Consider the following 27,664-nt stretch of genomic DNA (forward strand, 5'->3'; position numbering starts at 1 on the left):
TAACATCAAGAACCCAAACATTAGCATTACAGGGATCCCAGAGGAGAAGAGAGAAAGGAACAGAAACTATATTTAAAGCTGGGAAAGGAAAAGACACCCAGGCCCATGAAGCACAAGAGTTCCAAACAAAGATGAACCCAAGAGACTTACTCCAAGACATATTGTAACTGAAATGGCAAAAGTTTAAGATATAGACACAATCTTTAAGGAAACAAGAGGAAAACTGAATTACACAAAAAGGAAACTCCGTAAGGTTATCAGCTGATTGCTCAGCAACAACTTTACCAGCTAGAGGAAGTGGCAGGACATCTTTAAAGTTCTGAAAGAAAGAAAACTACACAATAATTTACCCAGCAAGGTTATCATTCAGAATTGAAGAAGAGATAGTTTACCAGACAAGCAAAAACTAAAGAAGTTCATCACCATTAAACCAGCTTTACAAAAAATGTTAAAGGGATTTCTTTAAGCAGAAAAGGACAGGCCATATTCAGAAATAGGAATATATATATTAAAGGGAAAAATCTCACAGGTAAAGCCAAATATTAAATAAATACAGTGAATCACACATTGAAAACACTACTAAGATCAAAAGAAAGAAGTATCAAACACAACTCAAACAATAAGTAGCCAGGTTATACAAAACACAAAACATAACATCAATAGCATACAGCACGGACGGGGTAGTAAAATGTAGTCCTTCTAGAATATATTCACCCTTAAATGCCTATCAACTTAAAACAGTCTGTTATAGATATACATAGACCTCATGTAAACCACAAACCAAAAACCTATAAAAGATATACAAAGAAAAAAGAGGAAAAAACCCAACTACTGAAAACCAGCAAACCACAAGGAAGAGATCAAGAGAAGAAACAGAGAACTATAAAAACAATGAAAACAATTAACAAATGGCAATAAGGACATACTTATTAACAATTATTTAAAATGTAAATAGATTAAATGCTCCAGTAAAAAAAAAAATAGGGTGGCTGAATGGATTTAAAAACAAGACCCATCTATATGCTGCTTACAAGAGACTCACTGCAAATCGAAAGATGCAGACTGAAAGTGAAGGGATGGAAAAAGATATTCCATGAAAAGAAAGATGGGGTAGCAATATCAGACAAAATATACTTTTAAACAAAAATATTTTAAGAATACAAAGAAGGACATTACATAATTATAAAGGGTTCGATCCAAGAAAAGGATGCAGCAATCATAAATATCATAACTATCACACCCAACACAGGAACACCTAAATGTATAAAGCAATTATTAATGGCATAAAGGGAGAAACCCACAGTATTACAATAATAGTACAGGATTTTAATATCCCACTCACATCAATGGACAGATAATTCAGACAGAAAATCAATATGGAAATAATGGCTTTAAATGTCACATTAATCCAGATTGATTTAATACCATTTTTAGAATATTTCAAACAAAAACTGCAGAATACATTTTTTTAAATGTACATGGAACAATCGCTAGAATAGCTCACATATTACACCACAATATAAGCCATAATAAATTCAATAAGACTGAAATCATATTAAGCATCTTTTCTGATCACAATAACATGAAACTTAGAAATCAACTCCAGCAAGAAAACTGGAATGTATCAAAAAGGAAGTCAAACAGAACATCAAAAACTATCATAAAAACAAATGAAAACGAAAAAACAACTTTTCAAAATTTATGGGATACAGTAAAAGCAGTTATAGAATAAAGTTCATAGCTATGCAGGCCTACCTCAAAAAAAAAAAAAAAAAGGAAAATCCCAAATAAACAATTTAAGTCTACACCCACAGGAATTAGGAAAAAAAAAAAAAAAAAAACACCCAAAGTAAACAGAAGCAAGGAAACAGTGAAGATCAGAAAAGAAAAGACAAAATAGATATTTTAAAAATTGAAAAGATCAATAAACTAAAATACTGACTCTTTGAAAAGATAAACAAAATTGCAAACCCTTAGCCAAACTCATCAAGAAAAGAGAGCCCAAATAAATAAAATCACAAATGAAAGAGAATTTACAAGTGATACCATTGACATATAAAAACTCATTAAAGAATAATACAAACAATTGTTTGCCAACAAATTCAACAAAATAGAAGAAATGGATGAATTTTCCAGAAGTATATAACCTTCCAAGCCTGAATCAGGAATAAATGCAAAATCTAAACTGATTACTGGCAATGAAACTGAAGCAATAATTTTTAAAAATTCTGAACAAATAAAAGTCCAGGACCAGATGGCTTCATAGGTGAACTTTCAAAGAAGAATTAACACCTACTCTTCTTAAACTATTTCAAAAAATTGAAGAGGAAGGAATGCTTCCAAACTCATTCTATAAAGCCACCATTATCCTGATAACAAACTCAGACAAAGACATTACAAAAAAAGAAAATTACAGGCCAACACCCTTGATGAACACAGATGCAAAATTCTCAACAAAATATCAGCAAACCAGATTCAAAGATACATTAAAAAAAGTATACATCATGATCAAGTGAGATTTATCCTAGGAATGCAAGGCTGACTCAACACCCATAAATCGATCGTCATGATACATCACATTGACAAAATAAAGGTTTAAAACCATATGATCATCTCAATAGATGCAGCAAAAGCATTTGACAAAATTCAACAAAAAGCTCTCAACAAAGTGAGTATAGAAGAAACAGGCTATATATGATCAAACCTATAGGTAATATAATACTCATTGGTGAAAAGCTTAAAGCTTTTCCTCTCAGATCAGGAATAGGACAAGGATGCTCACTATCACTAGTTCTATTCGACATATTGGAACTCCCATCTATAGCAATCAGACAAGAAAAATAAATAAAAGACATCTAAATAGAAAAGGAAATAAAGCTCTCATTATTTGCAGATGACATAACGATAAGGAAAGAAAAAAAACAATTAGAATTAATAAATGAATTCAATAAAGTCACAGCATAGAATTAATACACAGAAATCAGTTGGGTTTCTATACACCAATAACCAATGATCAAAAGGAGAAATTAAGAAAACAATTCCATTTACAATTGCATCAAAAGCATAAAATACCTAGGAATAAATTTAACCAAAACCTGTATTATGAAAACTATAAGACATTGGAGGAAACAAATTGAAGAGCAAATAAATGGAAGAATACACCTTGCTCATGTAATGGAAGGATTAATATTGTTAAAATGTCCTTATTAAAGGAATATACAGATTCAAGGTAACCAATATTAAAATATTAATGGCATTCTTTCAGAATTAAAACGAATCCTAAAATTTATATGGAACCACAAGAGACTGAAAACAGCCGAAGAAATTTTGAGAAAGAACAAAGTGGGAGGTATCACATTACCTGATATCAAACTATTATTATTAAGCTACAATACTTAAAACAGTATGGTACTGGCATAAAAACAGATGTATAGATCAATGGAATATGATAGAGCGACCAGTAATAAATCCTTGCTTATATGATCACTTAATCTACAATAAAAGAGGCAAGGATATACAATGGGGTAAAGACATTCTCTTCAATAAGAGGTATCAGGAAAACTGAACACATTAAAAAAAAAAAAGAACTAAACCACTTTTTTATACCACATACAGTGGACATCACAGAAATATAAATCATTATACAAATACACTATGAAAGGCTATACACCACCAAATTCTATAAACCTAGAAAAAAATGGTAAAGTTCTTAGAAATATACAGCCAACAGACTGAACCATGAATTGGAAAACCTAAAGAGAGTGATCACTAGTAAGGAAAATGAAACAGTAACACTCAAAGAAGACTTAATACTAATCCTTCTCAACCTCTTCCAAAAAATTGAAGAGGAGGGACTACTTCCTAATTTATTTTATGAGACCAACATTCCCATGATATCAACACACAAAAAGAAAATTACAGGATAATATCTCAGATGAACATAGATACAAAATTTCTAAACAAAATATTAGCAAATATAACAATACATTAAAAGGATAATACATCAAGATTAAGTGGGGTTGCCCAGCCAGTGTGGCTTAGTGGTTGAGCAATGACCCATGCACCAGAAGGTCTCAGATCAATCCTGGTCAGGGCACATACCGGGTTGTGGGCTCAATCCCTGTTGGGGAGCACAGGAGACTTGGTGGAAAGTTTGTAAGGAGGACATTCCGAGAAGAAAAAAAAATGTGCTGGAGGCAGACTGCCCTGTTTATTGGAATTCCAACTTAGGGGAGTGCCAAAGGCCACGCCCCTAATTATTCCTTGACCTTTCCAAACAAGTCTGTGCACATGCAGACCCCTGGATGTTTACTGGAATTCTTATGCTTAATCTTTGAGTGTCCTTGCTTAAAGGACACTACAAACACATGTGTCCTTCCAAGATTACTTACCCTACTGATTGTATCTAAAAGATAAACTTTATCTCAAACTGCTGCTATAATAAAAGCCTAATGAGACAGGTGATTGAGGCTGTCTGGTTCCTTTAGCCAGGCAGTCTCTTAGTCCTCTCTTTCACAGCAAACATTGTGTTAGAGTAATCATTCATCCGTCACTGTGGGTCTGCTGGTCAGCCCTGGAAGATCCCCAGTAGGGGGTGTGCAGGAGGCAACAGATCAATATTTCTCATCAATGTTTCTATCCCCCACTTCCTCTCCTTTCCACTCTCAGAAATCAATCCTATATAACAAAAGCCTAATATGCCAAGTGTCTGACCATTCATTCGATCATTCGACCAGTCACTATGATGTGCACTGACCATCATGGGGCAGACATTCCAACCGGTAGGTTAGCTTGCTGCTGGGGTCTGGCCGATTGGGACTGGGCGAGGCGGGCCGAACACATCCTGCAGCCCTCCTGTGGTCCCTTCCCGGCCCCGATCGTGCACCAGTGAGGTCCCTTGGCCTGGCCTATGCCCTCTCACAATCTGGGACTCCTTGGGGGATGTCCGCAGGCCAGGCCGAGGGATCCCACCAAAGCACAAATTCATGCACCAGGCCGCTAGTAAAAACAAATTGGGGGAAAAAAAGGTTAAGTAGGGTTCATTCCCTGGATGCAAGGATGGTTCAATGTTTGCAAATCAATCAATGTGATAAACCACATTAACAAAATAAAAGATAAAAATCATATAATCATATCAATAGATGCAGAAAAAGCATCTGACAAGATACAACATCCACTTATGATTAATATACTCAATAAAATAGATATAGAAGGAAAGTATCTCAACATAATAAAGGCCATATATGACAAACTCTCAGCTAATACCATATTCAATGGTGAAAAACTGGACGTTTTTTCTCTAAGATCAGGAACAAAACAAGGATGCTCACTCTTGCCACTGTTATTCAACATAGTGCTGGAAGTGCGAGCCAGAGCAATTAAGGGAGAGAAAAAAATAAAAGGTATCGAAACAGAACTGTCACTATTTGCAGACAACATGATTCTGTATATAGAAAGCCCTAAAGACTCCACCAAAAGACTATTAGAAACAATGACAAATATAATAAAGCAGCAAGATACAAAAATCAATACACAAAAATCCACTATATTCCTATATGCTAACAACAAAATACCAGAAAAAGAAACAAAACAATCCCATTTACAACTGCAACAAGAAGGATAAAATACCTAGGAAGAAATTTAACAAAGGAGGTGAAAGACCTGTACACTGAAAACTATAAGACATTGTTGAAAGAAACTGAAGAAGACACAAAGAAATGGAAAGATATTCCATGTTCATGGATTGGAAGAATTAACACTGTTAAAAATGACCATTACCTAAAGTAATATACAGATTTAACACAATCCCCATCAAAACCCCAATGGTATTTTTCACAGAAATAAGAACAAAAAATCCTCAGATCTATATGGAACCACAAAAGACCCTAAAATAGCCAAAGCTACCTAGAGAAAAAAGGACAAAGGCTGATGTATCACACTGCCTGTCTTAAAATTATACTACAAAGCTAAAACAATCAGAAAAAGAGACACACAGACCAAAGGAACAGAATTTAGAGCCCAGAAATAAGCTGACACATACTAGTCTATAGGCAACTAATAGTTGACAAAGGAGACAAAAGCACACAGCAGAGAAAAGAAAGTCTCTTCAATAAATGGTGCTGGGAAAACTGGAAAGCCACATCCAAAAGAATGAAACTAAACTGCTATTTGACACCATAAACAAAAGTTAGCTCAAAATGGACCAAGGACTTGAATATAAGACCTGAACCAATAAAATACATAGAAGAAAACATAGGCACTAACCTTGTGGACTTTGGTCTCAGAGGGGCTTTTGTGAACTTAACCCCAAAGGCATGGGAAATAAAAGCGAAAATAAATGAATGGGTCTGCTAGTACATCAAACGAAAAAGCTTCCACACAGCAAAAGAAACCATCAACAAAACAAAAAGGCAACCAACCTGAATGGGGGAAGATATTTGCAAATGATACCTCTGATTAGGGCTGATACCAAAAATACATAAAGAACTCATACAACTCAACAACAACAAAAAACACCAAACAATCCAATTAAGAAATAAGCTGAGGCTGAACAGACATTTCTCTAAAGAGGACATATAGATGGACAGCAGAGATATGAAAAGATGCTCAACATGACTAATCTAAAGCTACAAATGACTAATCGTCAGGAAAATGACAATTAAAACCACAATGAAATATCATCTCACATCTGTCAGAATGGATATCAGTAAATCAAATAAGTGCTGGCAAGAATGTGGAGAAACGGGAACCCTCTGGCATTACTGGTGGAAATGTAAATTGCTGCAACCACTATGGAAAAACAGTGTGGACTGGTTCCTCAAAATATTAAGAAAAGAGCTACCACATGACGCAGCAATCCCTCTTCTGAGTATCTACCTAAAAAGTTGGAAAACATTTATTTGTAAAGATATGTGTATCCCTATGCTCACTGCACAAGATCCAAGATATGGAAACAACCTAAGTGTCCTTTGACAGATGATTGGATAAAGAAGATGGGGTACATATAAACAATGGACTACTACTCAGTCATAAGAAAAGATGAAATACTCCCATTTGCGAGAACATGGATGGATCTTCAGAATATTTATGCTGAGTGAAATTAAGACAAAGAAGAACAAGAACAGTATGATTTCACCCGTATGTGGGATATAAGAAAAAACAAACAAACCCCAAACTCTTAGAAACAGACAACAAAATGGTGATTACCAGAGGGGAAGTGGTAAGGGGGGAGAACAAAGAGGGTAAAAGGGGTAAAATATGGTGACAGAAGATTTGATTTGGGTGGTGAACACACAAAAGAGTATACAGATGTCATAACTTGTATACCTGAAATTTATATAATGCTATTAATAACAAATTTATTGCTACCTCAATATATTTAATTTCATAAATAAAAAAAAGTGAATAATTTTTTTGACTTTTTAAAAATATATATATTTTATTGATTTTTTACAGAGAGGAAGGGAGAGGGATTGAGAGTTAGAAACATCGATGAGAGTGAAACATCGATCAGCTGCTTCCTGCACACTCCCTACTGGGGGTGTGCCCACAACCAAGGTACATGCCCTTGACCGGAATCGAATCTGAGACCGTTGAGTCCGCAGGCCGACGCTCTATCCACTGAGCCAAACCGGTTAGGGCAAAGTGAATAATTTTTATTACTGTATCACTTCTTTGTATAATTTTCTTATACCTCTAAAGAACTTAAAAATGGTTAATTCTCTCAAATACTTCTTCTATACACTTGTTTATACTATTAATTTTCACTATTTCTAAAGAAAATATTTGCTAAGTCAAAGGTTATTTTCAGCCTAGCAACTGTTAATAATTATCTCACATTTGGAGTGGCCTCCAAATTAATGAGGACATCATTTAACTTGTACAAATCTGTTTTTAAAAACCAGAGCCCCTGTTTTTAAGACTTATAGGTCTTTAAATAAAAAACAACCACACAAAAGCTAAAAAGAAAATCCAGTAACCCTAGTACCTTAGAAAAATAAAGGGATAAATACAAATAAACAAATGAATTAAATAATTTTACATTTGTATGCCCCCACTTTGAACTACAAAATACTTTTACAATGCCTTTCATAAATACCAGGTTAAACCAAATAAAATTAAGATGCCTTTTATACATATCACATTCAACTACATGACCATACTTTTGTAGGTCAAAAAGGATTGAATGTCAGTAATTTCATTTTATTCAACCCAATACATTCAATAGGAGAAAAAATTATATATATATAATCTCCTAATGTATTAAAAGCCAGGGGCTTTCACAACCAAAACAACCGGACTAATGACTGAAAAGCAGACTGTGTGGGGCGACACGCCCGGCAAGGGGGTTACTGAGGGACGACCAAATGAATGAATAGCAGGCTGCGTGGGGAGACCAGGTGGCAGGGGGGGTTAGTGAGGGACGACCAAATGACTGAACAGCAGGCTGCACGGGGGGACCAGGCTGGCGGGGAGGGGGGGAGGTGGGATCAGTTAGGGGTGACCAGGCCAGCAGAGGGGGGCAGTAAGAGACGACCAGGCTGGCCAGGAGGGCAGTTAGGGGTGACCAGGCTTGCGGTGGGGAGGGGGCAGTTGGGGGAGACCAGGCCGGCAAAGGGGGCAGTTAGGGGCAATCAGGCAGGTGAGCAGTTAGGAGCCAGCGGTCCCGAATTGTGAGAGGGATGTCCAACTGCTGGTTTAGGGCCCAGGGATCGGGCCTAAACCGGCAGTCAGACATTCCCGGATTGGAGAGGGTGCAGGCTGGGCTGAGGGGGCCCCCAACCATACACGAATTTCTTGCACTGGGCCTCTAGTATCCACACTAATAATAGACAAACATGGTAATTGATCGTACCTTCACTACGCTTCCCATTGGCTAATCAGGGCGATATGCAAATTAACTGTCAACAAAGATGGGAGTTAACCACCAACAAAGATGGTGGTTAATTTGCATACGTAGGCGTAATGCTGGGAGGCGAAAGGGGAAGGACGGAAGAAGCCGCCTGCCGCTGACAGTGATTGGAAACCCAGGCGGCCCCCCAGCCCGTGATCAGAGAACCGGGCCGCCTTTGCCTGCCCCCTGGCCAGTGATCGGAGAAGCCGGGCGGGGCAGGGAAGAGGCGGACGCCAGCAGCCGCCTCTTCCCTGCCCCGCTCAGCTTCTCCGATCACCAATCACCGGTGATCAGAGAAGACCCAGAAGCCAGGCTGCTTCGCCGCCCGGGGACCCGATCCGGCCCTGTGTCGGGAAGCGGCAGGCAGCTCTTCACCTGGAGGCTTAAGCCCAAGGTGGGGGGGCACCATTTTCTGTACGGAAAAGCAGGGGGCGTGGCTAAGCACAAGGCAGGGCCATGTTTGCGTAGGGAGAGGGGGTGTGGCTCAGAGCGGGGCAGCGCTACGTCTGGAGAGAATGGTGCTGAGGCCGGGTGTTCGCCTCAGGATGCGAGCGGCGGGAGAGGAGCACGAGGTAGAGGAGGTGTGGCTTCAGGCAAGTGAAGGAAAAGGGCAGGTCGCCCAGCCATGATGCCATTCCAAGCTTCCCAGCCCAGGTTTTCAAATGTAAATATTACTTCAGATGTTGTAGTTGCATGTAGTTTATTCCCTTCCCCTTATCTTGGCTGTTAAAGTCATGCCCACCCCCTGGGCAGCCAGGCCTCACGTTCATGGCACAGATGAGGTTTGGTTCTGGGGTCACCCCTTAGATTTTAAGCAGCTGCTACACTTGGTCGATAGGAAGAGTGAGACTTTAGCCCTGAAAAGACGGAAGACTTGGGGAAGACGGTTCCCTTGAGGGCTCAGCCCGCTTTCAGTCCGTGGCACAGGAAACGTCCAAGGCAGCCCCAGGAGCAGGCGTCCCTCTGAGCTCGGACGAGGCCGTTTTGCAGCCTCCCCTTCCTCCGTCCCAGGTGGTGGGGGCCGTGACTGCCTCAAGGCTGCTCCCTGGAAGCCATTCTCCCCTCAGCCTGTAGCTGTAAAACAGCGCACGCGAACAGAATCTTTTTTTGTGCCTCATGCTAAGAAGTTCAAAAAAAAAAAAAAAAAAAGTGTGACTCCTCACTGTGTTCATTTGTAAAAAAAAAAAAAAAAAAAAATGCTCTTAAGACCCCGGGTGGTGAGGCAGCCCGGCCCCAAAGAAAATATATGCACAACCCATGGACACAGACAACAGTATGGTTGCCGGGGTCCAACCCCAGCAGGTCCAGGGGTTCCCAAAGGCGTAGACGGAGTCGGCGAAGAAGGAATGACACAGAGACAGCATTCAGTTGATCAGCAGCCTAGCCAGGATCTCCAGCCAAGTTCTGGTCTTGATCTCCAGAGAGGTTCTGCTTAGGATCTCCAGCGAGGTTCTGTAGCCATGTTCCCTCGCTAGGTTCTCCAGCCAGGTTCTGTCCAGGCTCTCCAGTCAGGTTCAGTGTCCAGGTTCCAGTCAGGTTCTCCTACCAATCTCTGTAGTCAGGTTCAGTCCAGGATCCCTTGCCATGTTCTCCCGCTAGGCTCTGTCTCTAGGCTCCGAGGCCAGTCCCTCTCCAGGATCCTCCAGCATGCTCTCTCCAGCGAAGTTCTTCTGTCTCTAGGCTCCGTGTAGGTTCTGTCTTCTTGATTCTGTTCTAAGTTCTGAGTGTTTCTGTCTTGTTACAACTGTATTTATACCAGTTGATTCAATCCTATCAATCTCTATTACAAAGGTTAGGGCGTTTCTTATCTCCATTCCAGGGAGAAAAGATTATGTAGTTTAAGCATGATTGTTCGTAGTTAAAGGGATTAGTTACCCGCCTGGCACTTAGTTGAGGGGTTTTATTCCCTCCCTAACTTCAGGGGAAAATCCCTACCTGGGGATTCAACCTTTCTCGGAGAGGTGACTTTGGTTAAAACACATAGTGCCAAGAAGGTGAGCAAACATATTAAGAACCGTATGCCATATATGCCAGGTCCCTTGAAACAGCAAGGATGGACCGGCTCCCGGCATATGGTGATGGCCAGAGAGAAGTGGGGGGCAAGAGCTGGGTAGAGGGGGCAAAAGGGGGGAAATAGGGACATCCTATCTACACTAATAAAAGAGAAACATGGTAATTAGTGTCACTCCGCTACCCTTCCCATTGGCTAATACCCCTGTCACTCACAGAGTAGGGCCGAGATATGCAAATTAACTGGCAGCCAAGATGGTGGCCGGCAGCCAGGCAGCTGATGTGAACAGGGAGGCTTGCTTGCTTCAGTGACAGAGAACTCCAACGTTCCCCGCCTGACTTGCCGGCCTCTCAGCTGCAACTCTCAGCAACTATGTTGCGAATAAAGAAGATAAAAAAAACCCAGAAACCTGCTTTACTCAGCGGAGCTTCAGCCAGCCGGACTGCAACACTGTATCAAATACAGACGGTAAACAAAGGCCAGAAACCTGTTTTCAGCAGCCGAGGCCTCAGAGCTAAAGCTGGCCCAGAATAAAAAAAAAAAAGAAAGAAAAAACGGAGCGGTTGGGAGCTTCAGTCCCAGCCTGAAAACAGCCCTCAGCCCCTCAGCCAGACTGGCCAGGCACCCCAGTGGGGACCCCCACGCTGATCCAGGACACCCTTCAGGGCAAACCAGCCAGCCACACCCATGCACCAGGCCTCTATTCTATATAGTAAAAGGGTAATATGCCTCCCAGCACCGGGATCAGCGGAGCCGCGAGGCCTCCCGGCACCGGTATCAGCGTGACAGGGGGCTGCGCCCAAACCCCCTGATCGCCCTGCAGCTCTGTGTGTGACAGGGGGCGGGGTCCCAACCCCCCCGCCCCCCACGGGCCCTGCTCTGTGACAGGGTAGAGCCATAACCTCCCCACTGGCCCTGCCCTGAGTATGAGAGTGGCAGTGCCCCAACCACCTGATCGGCCCTGCTCTGTGGGTGATAGAGGGCGGCGGCCCAACCCCCCCCACCCCCACGGGCCCTGCTCTGTGTGTGATGGGGTAGAGTCATAACCTCCCCATCTGCCCTGCCCTGAGTATGACAGTGGCGGCGCCCCAACCCCCTGATCGGCCCTGCTCTGTGGGTGACAGAGGGCGGTGCCCCAACCCCCTGACCCGCCCTGCCCTGACTGTGACAGGGGGCGGTGCCCCAACTCCCCCATCGGCCCTACTCTGTGAGTGACAGGGGGGAGCTCCTCAACCCCCTGATCGGCCCTGCTCTGTGCACGACAGGGGGAAGCTCCCCAACCCCGATTGACCCTGCTCTGTGCATGACAGGGTATGGAGCCCCAACCCCCCTGATGGGCCCTGCTCTGTGCGTGACACGGGGTGGCGCCGCAACCTCCCCATCGACCCTGCCTTGAGTGTGACGGGGCGGTGCCCCAACCCCCCAATCGGCCCTACCCTGAGCGTGACTGAGGGTGGCATCGCAACCTCCCAATCTGCCCTGCTCTGTGCATGACAGGGGAAGGCGCCCCAACTCCCCAATCGGCCCTGCTCTGAGCCCAACCAGGGGCTGCACCTAGGAATTGGGCCTGCCCTCTGCCACCTGGGAGCAGGCCTAAGCCAGCAGGTCGTTATCTCCCGAGGGGTCCCAGACTGCAAAAGGGCACAGGCCGGTCTGAGGGACCCCCCTTCCCCCAAGTACACAAATTTTTGTGCACCGGGCCTCTAGTATAATAATAAAAGGCTAATATGCACATTGACTGAACGGCAGAATGGCCGGTTGCTATGATGCGCACTGGCCACCACGGGGCACAGGCTCAATGCAGGAGCTGCCCCCTGGTGGTCAGTGCACTTCCATATGGGGAGTGCCACTCAGCCAGAAGCTGGCTCATGGCTGGCCAGCGCAGTGGTGGTGGCAGGATCCTCTCCCACCTCCGTAGCAGCACTAAGAATGTCCGACTAATGGTTTAGACCTGATCCCTTGGGGGCCTAAGCCTTTAGTTGGACATCCCCCGAGGGCTCCCTGGCTGCCAGAAGGATGTCTGACTGCAAGCTTAGGCCTGATCCCCCGGGGAGTGGGCCTAAGTAGACAGGTGGACATCCCCTAAGGGGCCCTGGACTGTGAATGGGCGCAGGCCGGGCTGAGGGACTCCCCCCACCCCCTGTGCACAAATTTTTGTGCACCAGGCCTCTAGTATATATATAAAAGCCTAAGAGACCATTATGACCGAACGACTAGAACAACCGGTCAACCAGTCGCTATGACGCGCACTGACCACCAGGGGACAGACACGCAACGTAGGAGCTTCCCCCTGGTTGTCAGTGCGCTCCCACAGGGGGAGGGCCGCTCAGCCAGAAGCCGGGCTCACAGCTGTCGAGTGCAGCTTCAGTGGCAGGAGCCTCTCCTGACTCTGCGGCAGCACTACCAAGCAGTGGTGGCAGGCACAGCGGGTCGGGATGAGTGCGAGCAGCGTGGCACCGGGCCCCTGCTCAGGCTCCTCCCTGGCCACCTGTCAGTTGGTGCACTGCTACATCCCCCGAGGGGTCCCGGACTATGAGAGGGTGCAGGCCAGGCTGAGGTACCCCCACTCCCCTGTGCACCAATCCGTGCACTGGGCCTCTAGTTTAAAATAAATGGCTAAAGATTGCAGGGGAAAGGCAAATAAGGGGTTCCATGTTCGTCATGAAATGCTGATCTTTGAAGGACAGGGATCTCATCCTTCATCTTTGCACATCTGCAGAATGCGATAGCACCAACTCTAAGCTATCTTCCCTATCAATGCAGAACAGTATCACACACGTGAAAAAATTACTGGCAATATGCCGGGGTCCAAACCCCAGGGGGTCCAGGGGTCCCCAAAGGTGTGGACGGAGTCGGCGAAGAAGGAATGTCACGGAGACAGCGTTCAGTTGATCAGCAGCCTAGCCAGGATCTCCAGCCCGGATCTCCAGAGAGGTTCTGCTTCGGATCTCCAGCGAGGTTCTGTAGCCATGTTCCCTCGCTAGGTTCTCCAGCCAGGTTCTGTCCAGGCTCTCCAGTCAGGTTCAGTGTCCAGGTTCCAGTCAGGTTCTCCTGCCAATCTCTGTAGTCAGGTTCAGTCCAGGATCCCTTGCCATGTTCTCCCGCTAGGCTCTGTCTCTAGGCTCCGAGGCCAGTCCCGGTCCAGGATCCTCTGGCATGCTCTCGCCAGCGAAGTTCTTCTGTCTCTAGGCTCCGTGTAGGTTCTGTCTTCTGAATTCTGTCTCCTGAGTTCTGAGTCTTTCTGTCTTGTTACAACTGTATTTATACCAGTTGATTCAATCCTATCAATCTCTATTACAAAGGTTAGGGCGTTTCTTATCTCCATTCCAGGGAGAAAAGATTATGTAGTTTAAGCATGATTGTTCGTAGTTAAAGGGATTAATTACCCGCCTGGCACTTAGTTGAGGGGTTTTATTCCCTCCCTAACTTCAGGGGAAAATCCCTACCTGGGGATTCAACCTTTCTCGGAGAGGTGACTTTGGTTAAAACACAGCGCCAAGAAGGTGAGCAAACATATTAAGAACCGTATGCCATATATGCCAGGTCCCTTGAAACAGCAAGGATGGACCGGCTCCCGGCAGCAATAGCTGTTTCCCTGCTTTAAATCATATACCATTGGCGACTTGCCAAATTTTCTTAGTCCCTGTCTTGAAAAGATACCATTTAAAGATAAAGTGCGTTCATCAAGGTCTTTTAGGAAAAAATTCTAACTATATTCCACATTGTTGCCAACTAGCACTGCCCAGAAATTGCTCACAGGAATGAATGACATGAGCAAGATTTTCATTACAGCTTCATAGATAGGAAATAAAAAGCCAGCACAAATGGGACATATGAAGTATGGTTGTTAGGGAAGGATTATGGTGAGCCTCCAAGGGCAGGTTAGGGAGTTTGGGCTTTACTCTGACCCTAATGGTGACCCCTGAGCACTTGTGAGAGAGGGTGCCATGCTATAAAGGTAAGAAGTTGACACAGGGGATAAGGAGGTAACAGATGGAAGGCCGTGCAGGAAGGATCCTATATAATAAAAGGGTAATATGCAAATCGACCGAATGGTGGAATGACCAGTCGCTATGATGCACACTGACCACCAGGGGGCAGGCACACAACGCAGGAGCTGCCCCCTGGTGGTCACTGCACTCCCACAGGGGGAGCGCCATTCAGCCAGAAGCCAGGCTCATAGATGGCGAGCACAGCAGCAGTGATGGGAGCCTCTCCCACCTCCGCGGCAGCGCTAAGGATGTCCGACTGCCAGCTTAGGCCCCTGAGGGGCTCCCAGAGTGATAAAGGGCACAGGCTAGGCTGAAGGATCTCTTCCCCCACCCCGAGTGCACGCATGTTGTGCACTGGGCCTCTAGAACTATTTTGAAAGTTAAGAGGAAAGCGAATATGTTCCTGAACTACACTGGCAGCCAGATGGAAAGAGAGAAAGGGTCAAAGAAATGAAAAATGCTGGAGCTCCCGTGATGTACATGCTGGTCTTGAGAGCAAAGAATTTTATTCAGATATGAAAGCCAACAGAAACAAACAAAAATGTATTCAGAATATTTAGCATCACATTTGGGAATTTTAAATATGATATTAATAACAAAATTCAGCTAGGTTTTCTATAGTAAGCTTACTCAGGAATGCTGTAAAATAATACCAACAAGGACGAGCCTTAACCAGTCCCCAAATACATTCATACCAGAAGGACCCCCCAGAGAGATTAAGTGACACTATCCTATTACATACTCACAATTGGATGGATTATATATTTATTTCAAGTCTCTGACAGCAAGAATACTGAGTTTTCGATACACTGTTTATTATAAGAACTGCTATTTGGCCCCATGAGTACAATTATGTAAATATGGACTAATGGACAGAGGTCTGGAATCAATAATTTTGCCTTAGCTTGCCAGTCACTTTCTTTTAATTGAAGTGAAATTCCCATAACATAAAATCAACCATTTTAAAGTGAACAATTCAGGGGCATTTAGTACATTCTCAATATTGTGCAACTACCACCTCTATTTCCAAAGCCATTCATTTCTTAAAAGGAACAATGAGACCACTCTTACCATATGTGATAACATGAGGATAGCGTACATAACTGTTTAAAAAATTGGTGATCACACTAGGCCTTTAACTGACCACCTACCACACACACACACACACACATATATATCTACTGCTGTCTCCATCACAGTTATTTAAAGTGTTGAGGCAGGAATTTTATTTTAAATATAGGCTCCTGGAGTTTCACAACATATTAAATTCAGAAAATGAATATAAACTCTACTAATACCATTGATACAAATCTTATAAATAGATGTCTCATATTCCTTTTATATAAGTACCAGAAAAGCTCTTGATTTTTTTAATATTTCTCTTTATCGTTGAAAGTATTACAGATGTCCTGTATGTTTTTTCCCCATTGACCCCCTCCACCCGGTACCCACCTCTCCCAGGCTGTCACCACCCTATTGTCTGTGTTCTTGGGTTATGCATAAATGCATGTAAGTTCCCCAGTGAATCCTCCCCTCCCACCCTCTAACCACCCCCCCACCCCCCTTTCCCTCTGAAGTTTGTCAGGCTGTTGCATGCTTTTATGCCTCTGGATCGGTTTATTTTGTTCATTAGATTCCACAAATGAGTGAGATAATGTGATACAGTGGGGCCTTGACTTACGAGTTTAATTCGTTCGGAGACCGAGCTCGTTAAGGAGCTCGTTAATTCAAATTACTCTATCAACTCAATGCAAAAAATCCGCCGAGAGACAGCTGGTATCTCAAAAAACTCCTTAGTCGGGACACTCGTAAGTCAAGGCCCCACTGTACTTATCTTTCTCTGACTGGCTTATTCAGGTTAGCATAATACTCTCCAGGTTCATGCCCGCTGTTGCAAATGTGAGTTCTTTCTTTTCTCACAGCTGTGTAGCATTCCACTGTGTAAAGGTACCACAGCCTTTTTATCCGCTCATCTCGCTGATGGGCACTGGGGCTGTTTCCAAATCTTAGCTACTGTAAATTGCACTGCTATGAACACAGGGGTGGATATATTCTTTCTGACTGGTGTTTTTGGATTCTTAGGCGATGTTATTTTAAGACAAACAAGGCTAAAAGAGACTTCGATGTACATACCTTATTGGGATAGCTGGCTGCTTCCTCCCCAACTTGGCTTCAAAGAGGAAGCCTTCCACAGCAATAAATAAAAACTGTGCAAATGTCACAATGTTCCCGCATCCTGGATGCTTCCTGCATAGTGAGGGACAAAAAGAAAAAGGCACGAAAGACTGAGATAAAGGCCACTATGACCTGTTATACTGACAGTTCAGAGTAACAGGGGGATAGATTTCCATTACCCACTGTCCTCTCGGTTTTCATGTCCCATGGATCACACACCTCACAGAAAAGAACGTCAAGCCTTATTTCACTCTCCTATAGGTATAGCAGGCCATCAGGAAGGACCGCTCTGATACAGCCTTCCTAGTAAACTGAGGAAGCTGGTCAGTCAGATGTTCTTTTTGAGATCTTCACTTATGTAACCAAGAGGACTTCATTCAGGGTCCTAGTCAGCCTACGCAGCTCACGCTCAGTCTCCTAGAAACATTTATATATCCTCCTGGCCGGAATCTCCAAGACTACTGTCAGTCAAAGACTCATATCCAGGGACATTGTCTTCGCTCCCGTATAGAGGCAAAAACTGGTCCTTAGGGTGGGAGAAAGCTTACTATTTTGTAAGTATAAAGCACAGATATATGTATAGTACATAAACCCATGTACAGTGTGTCTGGGGGGGATGTCTAGGAAAAAATGTCTAAAAGGGGGTTTTAGATGAGGGTGGGGAGAGGGTAAGAAGCAATAATGAATAGAATGAGGACACTGCTTACTCTCCACAACCTTTAACACAAATATACTGAAGCATAGTAATTCCTCCTTTAGAAAACTGCCGTTTGAACTACCGTTATTCTTAGACAGTCTCTTATTCTGTAGGCCGACTCCGTTATTTTTAGATAGTCCCTTATTCTGTAAAATAACTGTTTTAGTTTGAATAATAGAAAAAGATAAAAACTTAACTGTCTGACCTTGCAAGCTAGCCGTCTAACGTAATAGGCAAATACTGATAATAATTCCCGTATTTTCATGACAAGTGTTTGTTCATTATGTATCCAAAGTTATAAACTCTCTGCAAAAATAACCTACACAAAGCTCTTTGTAAAATCTGCAAAGAGGTCAAAAGGTATAAATAGCGAGAACTTCCTCTATGTTTTGGGGTTTGGAATTTGACAGCGGTATTCTGCTCTGAACCCGCGGGCAATAAAGATGACTCCTAACTAATTGGCTCATTAAGGCGTCTCGTCTACCTCGCTGATTTACCATACAACACTATTAGGCACTCAGTGAATGTTCATGAAATTCAATCGAAGCTCTTCAGTGATCTGGTAAGGGATGGGGAATCTTTCACGGTGACTTAGGGGAAAATGTACAAGAGAAGAATTCCTTCTGGCATCCCTCCTGAGGCACACTGAAAGGAGTTACTCAAACCGTGTGTCGTTTTCTTGAGCTTGTCCTCCATGAGGCTCTGCTCAACCCCTGGAGGAAGGTCGAAGTGAGCAGCCAGCTGCCTTTGTTTTCCTGAAGCTTCCTGGTTGCCCATGCTACCCACATCCCCACATTACAAAATTCAGCCTTCGTAGCCTGCATCTTCACCTTCACCCAAGGCATTTACCCACAGATACTGAGTAGAGGGGTGTAATTATATTACTACACATTAATACAATGCTATTTATTGTAAAATAAACAAAAAAACTCCATCCTCTGTTAGTGGTTTTAATATTGAATAGCAGTGCCGAGCATACAAATTCCAAAATACACCCATCAGGCATAAAAATAAACAGCTCCAAGCACACGCCTTTCTTGTACGGAGCTATGCTGACATCTGAGGCAGAACTGTTGCTACTCTTTAGGCTCCACTGCCTATGAAAACTACAGCTTTATATTCAATTCGGTGATTTCTTTTAGCACCTCTTACGTTCAAGGGACAGGGCGAAAGGCTGCAGGAATCCATAAATAATCATGTACGACATTTACCTCATTGAAGGAGCTAATTAAAGCCATTAGCCTCACTATGAGTTAGAGAAGGAGCCTGAGTTGTAGATAGTTCTTGGCACAGTCTGCACACCTAGGCTGCTCGTTAAAACCATGAGCGCTGGGAGCCTCCCCTCCCAGTTCGGACTGGATTCGTCTGGGATAGGTCCTGTACTTGTGAAAGCTTCCCACTTGATTCTCATGTGCAGCCAGAGCTGAGAACCCTAAGGTAGGCCTGGGGGAAAGGACAGGAGGGGTGAGGCTGCGTGTAAGACGCACAGGTGATCTTTATGTGCTGACACAGGGTTGAGAATTACCGCGCTCCAGTGGCTAAAAATACACAGTGACATGCAAGACGCAGCTGTCACTTACCCTGTGACATGGAAGTTGATTACCCTATCTACATCTAGTTTTCTTATCTTTCAAATGGGAACAGTATGAGTGCCTACTACCTCATTGGTTTTACTGCAGAGCAAATAAGCCAGTCCCTGAAAAGCACTTCCCACAGTGTCTGCCAAGCAGGGAAAAAGGCAGACTGGGACTCTAGGATGACCAAAATGTCGCATCTTGCATATGAGGTCTTCAATTGAATATAGTAACCTTTTAAAATATGTTTATATTGACCGTTTTCTTCTCAACTATAAATCAAAAGGGACATGTTTTTAACCTTGTCATGAGGATGCGATGAAAAAATACACATAAAGTGCCAAGCCCAAGACTTAGCCCGAGGGCTCAAGAAGCTTCCTGGCTTTCCCTCCCATTTCTCTTTCCCAAAAGCCTAGGTCGATTCAACTAAAGAACAATTAGGGAGTACCTACTGTGCACTGTGCATAAAGTTAGGGGCTAGCGGCCAGGAAGCTCCCATGTGAATGAGACCTGATCCCTGCCCCCAGATGACAGGATGAGGGAGTATGAGATAGAAAGGACCCAGTGCCACAGAGGGATGGCTAGAGGAAGGTGCCCCTACTCTCTGGGCAGTGTGTGGCCTTCACTCAAGCACCTGAGTGAATGTGGGGGTGCCTCACTTTAAGCAACCATGATCTGGATTTAGGGCACCTCCAACAACAAATCCAATCAGCCCCTTGACAACTCTAATCTCCGCGCTCTATTTCCATAGCATTGTTAAACTTCCCTACTGCACTCACATGATTCCATTTTTAAAAAATGAACTTACAGAGCTTTTTAGGAACACACTGTTGTGTAGATACCAATGGAATTACTTATTTTAATTTAATTCATTTTAAAACTTCAGAGTAAAAACTTAAGAGCCTTTTCCCTAAATCACTTGTTTTGTTGAAATTCATTTCTTGGGAATTATAGTCATAATTGCAAACAGTTTCTTTGACTTTGAATTCTCTTTTGCAAGAATCCAAATTTATTTTATTTCATTCTAACTTTTTATATAATTTTTTTAAAATCTTCACCCGAGGATATGCTTTTATTGATTTTAGAGAGAAACATACATGTGAGAGAGAAACATCGATTGGTTGCCTCTCGTATGCACCCTGACTGTGGATCAAAACCACAACCTGGGTATGTGTCTGACCAGGAATTGAACCCATGACCCTTCAGTGCATGATGGAACGATGCTCCAACCAACCGAGCCATGTGGGCCAGGGCAAATTATTTTTTAAAAAAGGCAACTTTGAAGAGAAAGAATTGGGCATATATTTTATGCCTTTTGTTATCTCATAGTCTAAAGTTAGGAAACTTTTCTATTTGAGTCAATACCAGGCACTTGATTGGAATAAAATGGGGGAAAGAAAATGTTTCAGAGTGCTTTCCTCATGTAAAACACACAATACCTTGCCTACTCAGTTAGCTGATGCACATCCCCTCAGTCATTCACATCTGCTCTTTACACTGCATTGTGGCCTGTATTTTATTTTAGATCCTAAATATAGGCATGAACATCAGAAAGAAAAGCCTACATTTGTTTTTCCAATTTGGGAAAAATGATTTGAAATGTTTGCTTCTCCCTGCAATTCACTTCAGCATTTCCATGTGTCTACCTGCCATTTATTACGGCACCCAAGGGTTCCAAGGAAGCCATATAAAAAGCGCAGTTCCTGCTCTGTAAAGACTTATGAGCCGTGATGTCCCAAGACAGAGTCACAAATTCTGAGAAGGCCAAAACTAGAAAGAACTTTAAAGACCATCCAGTCCAACCAGCTCTTATTTTATTGTAACATGAGAAGTCGTGAGTTGCCCAAACAAATCAGGAAAAAAGCTGCTATTCATCTGAAGTACCATTCATTAAAGTCATAAATGTACCCCTCTCCTTACGAAAGCCCATTGCTGTATGCAAAAATCTCGATTTACAAAAGGGATAAATGAGCGACATTTATTTACACATTATTCAAAGCGTTCTAAATAGAAGCTTCCATAATGCATGAAAATATTCTGTAAAGTTAGATTTCTCCACAACTTCTCAGGAACAAACCCATAAAACAAGGCAGACCTGCACTGAAATAAAGGTTGTTAGAGGGGAGGGGAAGCCTGAATGTGCTTCAGGCTTTGCACATGAATCTCCTTCAAATCCACGTGAGGCAGGTGGAGCCATCACCTCCCCACCCCACTTTTACTGTTGAGCAAACAGACTGGGGAGATCAAGTAATTTAGCCGAGTGCTCATAACTAGTAAAGAAGACCTTCAGCTGCTAGCATAACTGACTTCACACAACCTTTCAGAAGATTTAATTTAATGGCATATTCAACACAAATGTGACACTATTCTTCTCTGACCTTTATTTGGCTGGCCTGATTTTATCACATTTTTATATTTTAAAATCAATTTCCATTTGTTAAGTGGTGTGAGTCCTTTAAATATTTTGAAAATTAACCCCTTGCCAGATATATCTGTGGCAAATATGTTCTCCCATGCAGTGGGCTCCCTTTTCATTTGTTGGTGATTTCTTTTGCTGTGCAGAAGCTTTTTATTTGCTGTAGTCCCATTTGTTTATTTTCTCCTTTGTTTCCCTTGCCTAAGGCTTAGGAGATCTATCAGCAAACATGTTACGAGAGGTATCTAATATTTTGCTGCCTATGGTTTCTTGCAGAATTTTTACGGTTTCATGACTTACATTTAAGTCTTTTATCCATTTTGACTTCATTCTTGTGTATGGTGTAAGTTGGTGGCCTAGTTTCATTTTTTTGCATGTATTTGTCCAATTTTCCCAACACCACTTATTGAAGAAACTGTCTTTACTCCATTATATGCTCTTGCCTCCTTTGTCAAATATTAATTGAGCATAATGGCTTGGGTTGATTTCTGGGTTCTCTGTTCTGTTCCATTAATCTATATGCCCGTTCTTGTGACAGGACCAGGCTGTTTTGAGCACAGTGGCTTTGTAGTCTAACTTGATATCTGGTATTGTGACACCTACCACTTTGTTCTTCTTTCTCAAGATTGCTGCAGCTATTCATGGTCTTTTTTGGTTCCATATAAATGTTGGAATATTTGTTCTAGATCAGTGAAATATGCCATTGGTATTTTAAAGGAATTGCATTAAATTCATAGACTGCTTACAAATAATCCAATTAAAAAATGGGCAAAGACTTAAATAGACACTTTTCCAAAGAAGACATACAGCTGGCTAAGAGACATATGAAAAAAATGCTCAGTCACTAATCAACAGAGAGATGCAAATTAAAACGACAATGAGGTAGCACCTCACACCTGTCAGAATAGCTATCATTAACAAATCAACAAAGGACAAGTGCTGGTGAGAATGTGGAGAAAAGGGAACCCTAGTACACTGCTGGTGGGAATGCAGACTGGTGTAGCCACTGTGGAAACAGTATGGAGTTTCCTCAAAAAATTAAAAATGGAACTGCCATTTGACCCAATGATCCCACTTCTAGGAATATATCCCAAGAAACCTGAAACACCAATTAAAAAGAATGTATGTACCCCTATGTTCAGAGCAGTACAATTTACAATAGCGAAGATCTGGAAACAGGCCAAGTTAGATGAGTGGATAAAAAAAGCTGTGGTACATTTACACCATGGAATACAATGCAGCAGTAAAAAAGAAAGATTTCTTACCCTTTGGGATAGCATGGAGGGACCTGGAGCCAAATAAGCCAGTCAGAGAAAGACAAGCATCACATGATCTCACTCATATGTGGAATGTAATGAACAAAATAAACTGATGAACAAAACAGATCCAGAGGCATAGAAGCATGGAACGGATTGATAAATCTCAGAGGGAAGGCAGGGTATTAGAGGGGGTAGAGGGTGGGAAGAGATTCACCAAAGAATTTCTATGCATATCTGCATAACCCATGGACACAGACAATAGTGCAGTGAAGGCCTGGGGCGGGGGTCAATGTGGATAAAAGGGGGACATATGTAATACTTTCAACTATAAAGATAAATTAAAAAATAATAAAAGAACAGAAATCATCAAAAAAAAAATTTCCAAAGTAACCTTCCTTTGAAATGTACCAGCTTACAGCAGGATACATTGCTCTATCCTTCGCCACCTACTCTCAACAAGGACAAATGGCTCTGGCCAGTGTGGCTCAGTTCACTGGGCCTCCTCCTGTGCACCACAAAGCTGCCGGTCGGATTCGAGGTCAAGGCACATGCCCAGGTTTTAGGCTGGATCCCCGGTGGGGAGCGTGCAGGAGGCAGCTGATCGATGTTGCACTTTCATATCGATGTTCCTCTCTCTCTTCCTCTCTCTCTAAAAATCAATAAACTCTTCTTTTTTAAAAAAAAAAAAAAAAAAGTACTTTATCCTTTAAAAAGAAAAGAATGACAAATGACAGGTCTTTATCAACACTGTCTGCATAACAAAATTTCAAGCTCAGTAACTGCAAAAATTAACCCCACACAGAGTTCACCTTAAATAAACTGGTTGCTTCAGAATGACTTAATCAATGGTATCAGGAAAATAAAATACATTTCTAGTGGGCACCACATGAGCAACTGGGTGACCAAAACCTATAGGCTGCTCAAGTTCAAAATTAACAGGTTCTCAACCTTCCTAATGCCACGAACGACCCTTTAATACAGTTCCTCATGTTGTGGTGACCCCCAACCATAAAATTATTTTCGTTGCTACTTCAGTAATTTTGCTACTGTTATGAATCGTAATGTAAATGTCTGATATGCAGGATGTATTTTCATTGTTTGCAACCCACAGGTTGAGAACCACTGGACTAGGAGTTTAGATATCCTGGATTCCAGTTTTGTCTCTGCCACTTACAAGAAGTAAAAGACGATCTAACTTCTCGGGAACTGTTCCATTTTCAGTAAAACAGACATTATAATTCTTGACTTATACTGGACACAGGTTGTCCTGAGGGTCAATGGAGATAACGTGCAGACTCAGAAACATGATGGTAGATAGCGCCATAAATAGCATTTTACAGCAGGAGGAGGTCCAGAGAAGCGAAATGATTTGAAAAGGTCACCCAACCTGGGTAATGACAAAGCCAAGAATGAAGTTCATAATTTTGAGATTTTTCAGTTCCCTCCCTCCCTTCCTTCCTTCCTTCCTCTCTCTCTCTCTCTCTCTCTTTTTTTTTTTTTTTTTTTAGCTAACATTGCATAAGTTTCAGGTGTGCAACATTAAAATTTGACATCTGTGTGTAGTACCTCCTGCTCACCACTGGAAGCTTCCATTTGGCACCCCCATTCTTTTTTTCTTTTTTAATTGAATTTATTGGGGTGACACTGGTTAGTAAAACCATACAGGTTTCAAGTGTACAACTCAATAAAAACATCATCTGCATCCTGGGCTCACCACCCAAAGGCAAGTACATTTCTGTTCCCACTTACCTCTTCTTTGCCCACTTCCACCTCCCAAACCCCTCCTTCCACTTGGCTATCACCATACTGTTATTCCTGCCTATGTGTCATATATATATATATATATATATATATATATATATATATATATATATATATATATATGTATTTTTTTTTCCTTAATCCCTTCACCTTTTTTCACCCAACCCTCAACTCTCCTCCCCTCTGACAGCTGTCAATCTGTTATGTACCTATGCTTGTTTCTATTTTGTTTGTCAAGTGATTGTGTTGATTACATTACACATACACCTGAGATCATATGGTATTTGTCTTTCTCTGATTGGCTCATTTGACTTAGCATAATATTCCCCAGGTCCATCCATGCTGTTGCAGAAGGTCAGATTGTCTTCTTTTTTACAGCCAAGTCGTATTCCACTGTATAAATGTACCACAGCTGTTTTTATCCACTCCCCAGTCTTAATTTAGAAAGTTAGGTCTCAAAATACATGCCTCCCAATTTAAAGACTAATATCTTAAAGCTGGAAATGCTCTCTTGAGTCAATTAGACGGACCATAGACATAAATAAGAATTGATTCACCTACATCACTGAGAGGTAATGTTTGGGCAAAGTCCTCATGGCCATCTGATCTGTAAGGGTAGCAAAACAAATGCTTTGCAGGCACTTGAATACACATGACACTTTCTTTGCAGCGTGTGCAAAACCAGACTGCATTAGAAGTCGAAACGCTTTGCTTTAACCAAACGTGGCATTATTACCCGAGAAGAGAGCTAGAGGAACCTTGGGGTCTGCCACAAGCTCCTGCCAACCTGAGGCCAGTCACGTGAGAAATTCCCCCGGATTCAATCCCCGGGTGTGTAAAAAGGGGGTGACGCCAGCAACACCCCGAGTGTTTCTGCGAGCGATGCTGTGAAACTATTTGGTGGGACAGCGGGCGGAGCGCAGGATGAAGGAGTGGACTCTCAGGTTCCAGGCGCGCAGAGTCGACCCCGCGGCGCGTGGGGGTGACGCGTGCGGACGCCCCTCCGGCTTTCTCGGTGCAGCCCCGGGAACCGCGGGGAGCACTCACCTGACCAGGAGCTCCAGGAAGATCACGTTACTGCAGCAGCCGGCGAACACCAGGCCCACCGCGAAGAGCGGGCGCATGGCGGGCGCGGGGAAGGGGAGCGCGCGCGGGGAGGAAGCGCCCGCCTAGACCACTACCTCGGCGGTGGCACACAACTTCGTTCCTTCCCGGAGCGCCGCTCTTCCCCGGCGCCGCCACCAACGCTCCCGGCCAGAGGAGCTGTAGTTCACTGTCAGCCCCGACCCCATTCATTCGAGGGGGCGCTCTGGTCCCAGGCCGACTACATATCCCAGGATGCCGCGCACCCTTTACGCCGTGCTGGGACGTGTCCCGCCTCTGCTGGGACCCTCCACTCGAGAAGAGAGAGCAGCGAGGTTCTCGTCATGACTCTCGCGATAGGAAGCCGCAGGGTTTGTTGGGAAGTGAAGTTCAACCCTGCCGAGGTGGTTTCTGGCGAGTAAGCCAAGGGCTCAGAGAGGGATGCGAGCGTCCAGGTCTCAACAAACACAGCGGCGGCACTAGAGCTGCAGACCTGTGATTGATCGCTGGCGGCGTTCTAGCATCTGAAACAATTCTGAATGGAGTGAAAGCAAAAACTCCTCTGAACTTACTTTTCTACCTTTTGAAAGGAGCATTGGAGTCAGAAAGTGCTGGGATTGAATGTTGGCTCAGCTGCTAATCAGTTCTGCTATCGCAGGCAACTTCTTGGAGCCTTAGTCTCATTATTGGTAAAAACGGGAGCAGTAATGCCCATCTCACCGCTTGTTGTGAGGGTTACAAGCTATGATCACCTGGGGATCTTGTTAAAATGTGGGTTCTGCTTCATTACACCTGCAATTTGCCCTGAGATTCTGCATCCCTAGCAAGTTCCCAGTTGCTGCTGATGCTACCGGTCTGTGCACCTCCCTTAGAAGAGCAGACACCTTTAAAACAATCGTCTCTGGAGACTTCTCTGCCCCACCCCATTGAGGTTGGGACCTCCTGCCACTCAACGGTTGCTTAGTTTTCTCCTTCCCCTTAGCCTACAATCATGCTCAAAGTAATTTACCTTTCTCCTTCACTTTACCACCAAATATCTCTAAAGACTAATCTATAGTCATAGCCTTTTTTATTCTGATCAAAGCCAGATTTTTAAAAATAGTTTCATTTTGACTTATACTGACCTCTTTGTCAAAACCATATACAGCAGATCTCTGAGTACCGTTTCATTTAATGTTGTTTAGTTATAACGTTCGTAAGATGCCATTACAACTTAATTCTTGCGTTTATCAATTAGCCTATGGCAGCGATTTTCAGCCCATGTGCCGGCAAAAGCACGCTGGTGTGCTGCAAGAATTTTGAAAATGTGAAGCACCTGACTATTTAGTCGGGACACTAACCCCTTTTCCTTTATATTATCAAATTTTTTTTTTATTGCTTAAAGTATTACAAAGGGTATTACATATGTGTCCATTTTTTCCCCCCGCCCTAGACAGTCCCCTAGCCTCCCCTATCCCCCAGTGTCTTATGTCCATTGGTTATGCTTATATGCATGCATACAAGTCCTTAGGTTGATCTCTTACCCCCCTACCTCCTGCACCCACCCTCCCCGGCCTTCCCGCTGCAGTTTGACATAGATTATCAAATTTTTAAAAATGACAACAGCCAACACAACAATAGCTGTCTGGTGTGAATGAACCAAAATTATACCTATTTTCTTTTTGTCAGGTTGACAAAAAATATATATATTTTTTGGTGTGCCACAGAATTTTACTAATTAGCTTGTGTGCACCATTACATACATTGTTTCACTTGCAGTCACAGTTTCCAAGAACCCATCAATGATGTTAAGTGAGAACTTAC

At 43.1% G+C, this 27,664-nt stretch overlaps 1 protein-coding gene across 6 annotated transcripts in view; it reads right to left on the minus strand.

Moving 5' to 3' along the window:
- The window catches only part of SLC35B4 (solute carrier family 35 member B4), a 41,811-nt gene extending 15,624 nt beyond the window's left edge, over window positions 1-26,187 (minus strand). For 2 of the 6 annotated variants that reach the window (XM_059711824.1, XM_059711823.1), the window contains exons 1-2: window positions 25,826-26,181; window positions 17,030-17,143 (exon numbers count right to left, since the gene is read on the minus strand). In XM_059711824.1, the coding sequence (XP_059567807.1) occupies window positions 17,030-17,143; window positions 25,826-25,902 (191 nt within the window). In that variant the 5' untranslated portion in view covers window positions 25,903-26,181. Of the gene's footprint in view, window positions 1-17,029; window positions 17,144-17,250; window positions 17,295-25,825 lie in introns of those variants that run through there. The other 4 variants (XM_059711827.1, XM_059711828.1, XM_059711826.1 and 1 more) reach the window with 4 other exon arrangements.
- Window positions 26,188-27,664: the final 1,477 nt, after the last annotated feature.

This window comes from Myotis daubentonii, chromosome 10 (genome assembly GCF_963259705.1).
Source record: "Myotis daubentonii chromosome 10, mMyoDau2.1, whole genome shotgun sequence".
Taxonomy (NCBI): Eukaryota; Metazoa; Chordata; class Mammalia; order Chiroptera; family Vespertilionidae; genus Myotis; species Myotis daubentonii.